The 8,195-nt window shown below is 44.1% G+C and overlaps 1 protein-coding gene across 1 annotated transcript; it reads right to left on the bottom strand.

Annotated features, from left to right (window-relative positions):
- Positions 1-1,445: 1,445 nt before the first annotated feature.
- Positions 1,446-7,509, bottom strand: LOC137351493 (probable G-protein coupled receptor 139). The gene is made up of 2 exons (XM_068015942.1): positions 7,443-7,509; positions 1,446-2,356 (listed from the first exon to the last, which is right to left on the bottom strand). Exons 1-2 carry the CDS (start codon positions 7,507-7,509, stop codon positions 1,446-1,448), a joined length of 978 nt encoding a protein of 325 aa, XP_067872043.1.
- Between the last annotated feature and the right edge of the window lie 686 nt (positions 7,510-8,195).

Here is an 8,195-nt window from a genome sequence, read left to right as displayed (position 1 = left end):
TGAGTGCATGTGAGACAGTGTGAGTGTGAGTGCATGTGAGAAAGTGTGAGAGAGTGAGTGTCTGTTTGACAGTGTGAGAGAGTGAATGTGTGTGAGACAGTGTGAGAGTGTGAGAGAGTGAGTGTGTGAGACAGTGTGAGAGTGTGAGAGAGTGAGTGTGCGTGACAGTGTGAGAGAGTGAGTGCTTGTGAGACAGTGTGAGAGAGTGAGTGTGTGTGAGACAGTGTGAGAGAGTGAGTGTGTGTGACAGTGTGAGAGAGTGAGTGCATGTGAGACAGTGCGAGAGAGTGAGTGTGTGAGAGACAGTGTGAGCGAGTGAGTATGTGAGACTGTGTGAGAGAGTGAGTGTGTGTGAGACAGTGTGAGAGTGTGAGTGTGTGTGACAGTGTGAGAGAGTGAGTGTGTGAGACATTGTGAGTGTTTGTGACAGTGCTAGAGAGTGAGTGTGTGTGACCGTGTGAGAGAGTGAGTGCATGTGAGACAGTGTGAGAGAGTGAGTGTGTGAGTGTGTGTGACAGTGTGAGAGAGTGAGTGCATGTGAGACAGTGTGAGAGAGTGAGTGTGTGAGAGACAGTGAGAGAGAGTGAGTGTGTGTGACAGTGTGAGAGACAGTGTGTGTGTGAGACAGTGTGAGTGGGTGATTGTGTGTATGTGACAGTGTGAGAAAGTGAGTGAGTGTGTGACAGTGTGAGAGAGTGAGTGTGTGTGTGACAGTGTGAGAGAGTGAGTGTGTGTGAGACAGTGTGAGAGAGAGAGAGTGTGTGACAGTGTGAGAGTGACTGCATGTGAGACAGTGTGAGCGTGAGAGTGTGTGAGACAGTGTGAGAGAGTGAGTGTGTGTGAGACAGTGTGAGTGTGAGTGTGTGTGTGACAGTGTGAGAGAGTGAGTGTGTGTGAGACAGTGAGTGAGAGTGTGTGTGTGAGACAGTGTGAGAGAGTGAGTGTGTGTGAGACAGTGTGAGAGAGTGAGTGTGTGTGAGACAGTGAGTGAGAGTGTGTGTGTGAGACAGTGTGAGAGAGTGAGTGTGTGTGAGACAGTGTGATGGAGTGGGTGTGTATGAGGCAGTGTGAGAGAGACTATTGATATAGATTGTGAGAGAGAGATAGTCTAATAGAGAGAGTATGTAATACAGCCCCTGAACCATAGCCCAGCTCAGTCTGACCACTCTATTGACTCTGGAAGCTGCAAATGAAATACTGCACTAAATAGCTGAAGTCACTGTTTACAGATGGAATGTGTCCTGAAAGAAACTGGCAGAAATTGTCATCTAAAACAGAGCCATGTACTAAACACAGGAGCTGTGTCCTAAACACAGTGGCTGCTGTCACTGCTGGGAGCATTTTCAGATCCCCAATGATTTCTGGTGTCATTCAGTTAATGGAAGTCTGTGGATAAATATTACATTCATGGACTGGAAACACTGGGTCCCACCTCTCGTCTGCTCTCAGTTGTTTTGTTTATTTATTAATTGAATAATTGATATAACCGGATATTTCACCGCACTCTTTACCTGCTCTCTGAACTTGGACTGAGTAGCTCCATAAATAAATGTGTTTGTGCAGCAACTTAAATTGAGCAGCACAGTTCCAACATGTCCAAAGTAATATACAAAATCTCTGGAATTGTTGGGATCACTTCCTGCGATGTTATAATATAAGAAATATAGAACATATACTGACCACAGAAGTATGAAGTTGGTGGATATAGTGAAGAGTAAAATCACAGACTTCCTTCTGCTCTCCATCTCTGGGTCACTGCGATTCTCTCCCTTGTTTTGACCCCTCAGTCCCTTACGGACTCGACTGGCCACTAAAATGTGTCTGACTGTTAGAGCGTTGAGCAACAGAATTATAGCAAATGGGAGCAATGGAGTTAAAACTGTATGAAACCATTTAAATCCCACCCATCTGGGATCAGTATAATAGATTGGCTTTATAATACAGAGATAAGGTACATTGTCGATTCTCCCATAAGATTCATATCTAAAGTAGAAGGGGATGTTTGTTAAACAGAGCAGAATGCAGGTTGTTGCTAGAACCACAGCCGCAGTTTTCTCGGTGCAATATTTAGTTTTTAGCTTCTGGCAACAAATGGCCACAAATCGATCAAAGGTGAAGGTGACGGTGAACCAGACAGAACACTCTGTAGCTGCACAACTCAGGACATAGATAATACTACACACAGGGGTGATGTTCAGAAAACACAATGGGAAATAATAAGAACGGATCTGTCTCAGTATGACCTCAGTGATAATGACCAGTAGATCTGCCGTTGCCATGGCCACCAGGTAACGAGTGGTGCAGGTGGAGAGTCCACAGTATCCACGGGACAGGATCACAATCGTCACTAAATTAACTGTAAGGGAAAAGAGACTGGAAATTACTGATCAAACATTCTCCATGTCTGAGAAGAGACAATAAGTATTTGAGTAAAAATAAAATAATGAGACTGTGATAATGTTGAAAACACTCAGCAGGTCAGGCAGTATCAGTGGAGAGAGAAACTTGAGTTAATGTTTTAGGCTGACAGTCTTTGAACAGAACTGGAAGATATTAGAGATTAACAGTTTTAAGGCAATGACAGAGCCAGTGAAAAGTGAGCAATAGGGGGAGGAAAGAACAAAGGGGAGGGTCTGTGATCGGGTAGTGGGCAGGAGGGATTCAATGACAAAAGGGATGATGGTGTAAGGAGAATGGGACAATTAAAGAAATAGAAGATGGGACCAGAGGAGGTGTAAATGGTTCCAGCAGAAAAACAGAGGGAGAGGTAAGCATGGAAAATCTTCCCAAGAGCAGGAGGCTCCAGTGGGAATATGATGGACCCCAGGGATGTGGACCAACTGATTGGCCAGGGGATCCCCAGCCCAAGAACCAGCCCACACCTCCTCCACCCCAGTGGCATTGGTGTAGCTGTCCTCCGTTACCAGAACAGGCTGTCCCAGAAAATGAGAGATGTGGTTTTGCTCTGGTGCTTTTGACCCCAGAATTAAATTCAGAACGAAGGTGAACTGGATCATGGAAATGCACTGGGGCTCATTTCAAGAGTTAGAGAAATAAAACCAGAGAGGTTATATTAAATTTAGATAGGGGAGGCAGTATTTTAGTGGCATTGTCACTGGGCTAGTAACCCAGAGACCCAGGGTATTGCTCTGGGGACATGGATACGAATCCTAGTATGGCAGAAGGTGGAATTTGAATTCAATTAATAAATCTGGAATGAACAGCTGGTCGAATGATGGCCATGCAACCATTGTTGATTGTCGTAAAAACCCATCTGGTTCATGAACGTCCTTTAGGGAAGGAAATCTGCTGTCCTGGTCTGGCCCATATGTAACTCCAGACCCACAGCAATGTGATTGAGTCTTATTACTCTCTGAGATGTCCTAACAAGACCATTCAATTGTTTCAAACTGCTGCAAAGTCAATAAGTAATAAGACAGGACCGAACACCAGGCATCAGAAATGACAACAGCAAATCTGACCCTGCAAAGTCTTCCAAACTAACATCTGGGGGCTTGTGCCCAAGTTGGGAGAGCTGGCCCATAGACTAGTCAAGCAACAGCCTGACATAGTCATACTCACAGAATCAGACCTTACAATGTCCCAGACACTGCCATCACCATATGTCCAACACATCGGCAGAACAGACAGACAGAGGTGGTGACACAGTGGGATACAGTCAGGAAGGAGTTTTCTTTTCCTTTATTTTTTATTTAAGGATACAGCATTGAAACAGGCCCTTCGGCCCACCGAGTCTGTGCCGACGAACAACCACCCATTTATACTAATCCTACATTAATCCCATATTCCTACCACATCCCCACCTACCTATACTCGGGCCAATTTACCTTCCAACCTGCAAGTCTTTGGCTGTGGGAGGAAACCGGAGCACCCGGCAGAAACCCACGCAGTCACAGGGAGAACTTGCAAACTCCGCACAGGCAGTACCCAGAATCGAACTCGGGTCGCTGGAGCTGTGAGGCTGCGGTGCTAACCACTGCGCCACTGTACCGCCCAGTGTTGCCCTGAGTTTCCACAACATCGACTTCGGACCCCATGAAATCTAATGGCATCAGGTCAAGCATGTCTTTCGTCTCTTTTGAAAAGCGTGCAAGACATTTGAAGTGGCCAGCAGACAGCTGGACACTGTTATTGCAAAGCAAGCAAACAGGAAAAACCCCATGAGGTCGATTCACTGTTGTCTGATGAGAGTTCAGAATCAAGACTATGAGATGTTATCCTTGCGATACAAAATCTTGGTAACTCTCAGGCATTTGTTGTGCTTTCCTGCACTCACATCAATAGGTCTGTTGGGTCTTACTGCCACAGTTAAAGTCACAGGCTGGTCTGCTGTGCTTTCCATCAGGACCTCTTTTCTTGCACTGGTCTGGTGTGCCCTGATTAATCCTCCGGGTTTCCCCTGTAACTTCCAGCAGTCAGCTCGAAGTTGACCTGCCTTGTTACAATGGAGACACACAGGGTTCAGGCATCACTCCTGTTCTCAGCGCCATCCTTTCTCACCTGAGGAGGGCCCCCTGTGTGTCCAGCTTTATCATCTCACAAATAGCTGTTTAAGCTCCTATCACCCTCCCACCTTCTATCCTTTTTGGGTTTGCAGGGCAACTAGGGAAGGGTTTTCCTTGGGGTAAGGAATTATGGACAAGTGTATATTCATCAGCCAGGATTGCATCCTGCCTGGATCTTGGAACCTTTTGTTCCTCTTTTGTGGGTTTTAATGGAAAGGAGGATTGTGTTTTTGAACTCCTCGAGAAGGATCACCTCTCTCAGGTCTTCATATGTGGGCTGTATCTTGAGTGCTCACATCCATTGGTCAAAAATGAGCTGCTTTACTCTTTCAAACTCAAGGTAAGCTTGTTCAGGCTGCTATTGGGCGGTTCCGAATTTTTAGCAGTACGCCATTGTAACAAGGCTGGTCACCTTCGAGCTGACTACTGGAAGTTATGGGGAAAACCCATAGGATTAATCAGAGTAAACAAGACCAGTGCAAGAAAAGGGGCCCTGATGGAAAGTACAGCAGACCAGGCTGTGGCTGTAACTGAGGCAGAGAGACCCCCTAAAACTACCACTAAACTAAAGGCAGCCCCAGAGTGCCAGAAGGAGGTGTTGATGAGGAAGTGGAGACCTCCTCATTGACCTGCGGATGAAGAGTGGACAGTGGTTCACCAGATAGTGGTGCTACCGCAGCACTGCAAGGTGTGAGTGCTGGAAAATGTAACAGAATGCCTGACAGTTAACAGGATTTTGTGCGCTCAGGAAAAGTGTTCCAATACCCTTCGAGTGAGGCAAGCAAGCCCACTGTCATACTTAGGAATACAGGGGCCACCTCATCCCTTCTACTGGGAAAAGGCATGACCTTTCCCCCAGAGAGTGCACTGAATGCGTATTTATAAATGCTAGCCGAGAAAGTATATGTCCATACCTTTATATCGGGTGCACCTGGAGTGCGACCTTGTTTCAGGACATTGAGCTGTGGGAATTGTCCTTAGTTTACCTGTGGACAGAGTCGAACTGCTCCTGGGTTATGATCTTGTGGGGGTAAAGTTGGTATCTTCCTCAGTGGTTTTAGACAGACTGAAAGAGATTAAAGAGACAGAGCAGTTGCTGAAGAAGGTTCCTGGCATTGTCTCTGATTGTGTGGTGACTCTGTCCACAAGTTCCGACACAGGAGGCTGAAATGACACTGCAGACAGATGACCCTACTGTCTGCTTATCTGGAACCTTCTTTGGGAAGTTAGAAGACCCAAAGGATGTGTCAAACAGATCTTCCTTGGTCGAGGCTCAGCAAGCTGTCCCAGTATTCAAAAAGTTAGTACAGACTGCCCAAGCTGAAACTAAACTAAAGGGAGTCCCAGAGTGTCAGAAGGAGGTGCTGATGAGAAAGTGGAGACCTCCTCATAGACCTACAGATGAAGAGTGGACAGTGGTTAACCAGATAGTGGTGCCACCGATGTACCATAAGGAAATACTAAGAATAACCTACGAACTTCCAATGACTGGACATGTCGATATATGAAAAACCCAAGCCCGCATAAAACGTCATTCTGCATGGTGGGGAGGTATCAGGAAAACATGCTATGCTGAATGAGGATTTTTAATTCATTGGTTGGAAACCTGCATTAAACTTTAAAAAGGAAAGCTGGTATCCTACATGCAACTTTAATAAAACTGGCAGCTAAAATGGCCACCACAATTTGTGTTGAAATACCTCACATTCCAAGACATGGAAGTGGAGACGTGTGTCTAAAAACCTCCCATCCAGGACAGTGGCTTGAACATTTGAGTAAATTATCTAGTAAATTATCGCCCTCGTTAGCAAGACATTCAAAGCCATCTTGGAACATTTACTGTGGAGACATACCTCCTGAGGGTAAACATTGAAACAATAAGATCAGAGAGAGATTTGGGATTCTTAGACTTTGCACCTCAGTAAAGTAATAAAAAACTGAGAGGACCATGTGACAGTCCCCACCAGGCTGTGTGAACTTGGAATTTTTGTTACACATAGCGGACAAGCTTTGAGAGCCAACAAGTGCAAGACCCCAGTGGGGCTATCCCTCTCTCTCTCCCTCTCTCCAGGTATACGGCAAGCTTTGAATCCTGACCAAGCTTGTCATCATTACACACAGAGATCCCAGGGGGAGAAATCCATCTACATCACTGTCTCCAAGAAAACTTTAAACTAGGTGGACCAGCTGCAAGTGCACTCTACCAGCCAGAGATTTCAGAAACATTAATTAATCCGGAAGACAATTAAATTACCAGTCCCACAGACAATATATTATTTTTATTTGTTCTGGACTCTAATCCAAACAAATTATTTTTCATCAATCTGTAATCTATCAATGTGTGTGTTTCTCATTAGTGTGTGTATACATGTGTGTGTGTGTGTGTGTACACGTGTGTGTTTGTATGTCGATGTCTGTGTGTGAAAGTTGGAGTGTAGTTTATTATTTTCCCTTCGATCGAGTTTTTATTTTAAGTACAATTAATTAACCGCTTTCTTGTTAAAACTCAAGAAAAACTGTCTTGTAGCACACAAAGGGTTAAACACTCACTGACTTGGTCAGCACATCCAATGTTTCAAAATAAATAATTCCTATTGCGGTCAAACAAGGAGAGGGGCAAAAGGCAATCCCTTCGACTCCTCCTCACCTGAACTTAATATCGACATATGATATTCCAATAAAAGCAGTAACTGGATAATTTAGAGAGCCTGTGAGTTACAAACAGAGATTTATTTTCAGTTGAGGAAATGGAATAAAACCACAGAGATAATTCAGGCCATTTAACTTAAGGAAATGATATCACTGATCTGGTCTCTGTATAACAGTGAGCAATAGATCAGCAATGTAACATTATCAGTCACAGAGAAAAAAACAGAGACACAAATTAACACAATCTCGATGGTTAGAGTCACTTACCAGGAACACCAATTACTGCAAGGATCAGGTAATATATCTTAATGACACTGTGAAATGTTTCGTACATTTTCTGTGAAGTGATCTGTCCCTTCGTACTGCAGACAATCTCTCTCTGTATTAAACTCTGAGTCAGTACATTCCCTGATCCTTTAATTTATACCCTGTGGAATCTCCCTGGAGGATATTGAGGTTGCAACATTGTTCAAATTGTTTTCTTGAATTTGAACAAACCGATTTCAACATCGAGTTCAGTCTGTGTTGTGTTGTGAATATATTTAGTGCTGAGATTTATTTGGAAAACTTCAAAGACTGAATAATTCTGATTATGTTAATTAACTCATGAAAATTAGAAACTCTATTCTCCCAGCAATGAGTTTGTTCTCTCAAACACCATCAGTCCCATCTCTAGATCTCACATTGTTTCAGTGACTATGACCATTCAGATATTAAATTCCAACTGTTCGAGTGTCTCTCTCAGGACTGTTCCACTGCACTCTGGGATGTGGCCGCCCTCTTTAACTGTGGACAATCAGTTCAGTGATTAAAGTGGGTTATTTGTGACAATACATTGCAGAATTCAACTGATACATAATCTGAAACTAATTCAACACCGTAAACTGATAGAACAACTCAATCTAATACAGCACCTCAAACTAATACAATGCTTTAAACCAACAGAAAACCTCGTTCTTTTTCATTTTGTTGATGGAATGTGAGCATCGCTGAAAAGATCAGCATTTATTGCCCATCCCA

Source organism: Heterodontus francisci, chromosome 36 (genome assembly GCF_036365525.1).
Source record: "Heterodontus francisci isolate sHetFra1 chromosome 36, sHetFra1.hap1, whole genome shotgun sequence".
Classification (NCBI taxonomy): Eukaryota; Metazoa; Chordata; class Chondrichthyes; order Heterodontiformes; family Heterodontidae; genus Heterodontus; species Heterodontus francisci.
Note: the sequence above shows the minus strand (reverse complement) of the source record. Positions and strands in the feature narration are given on the sequence as shown.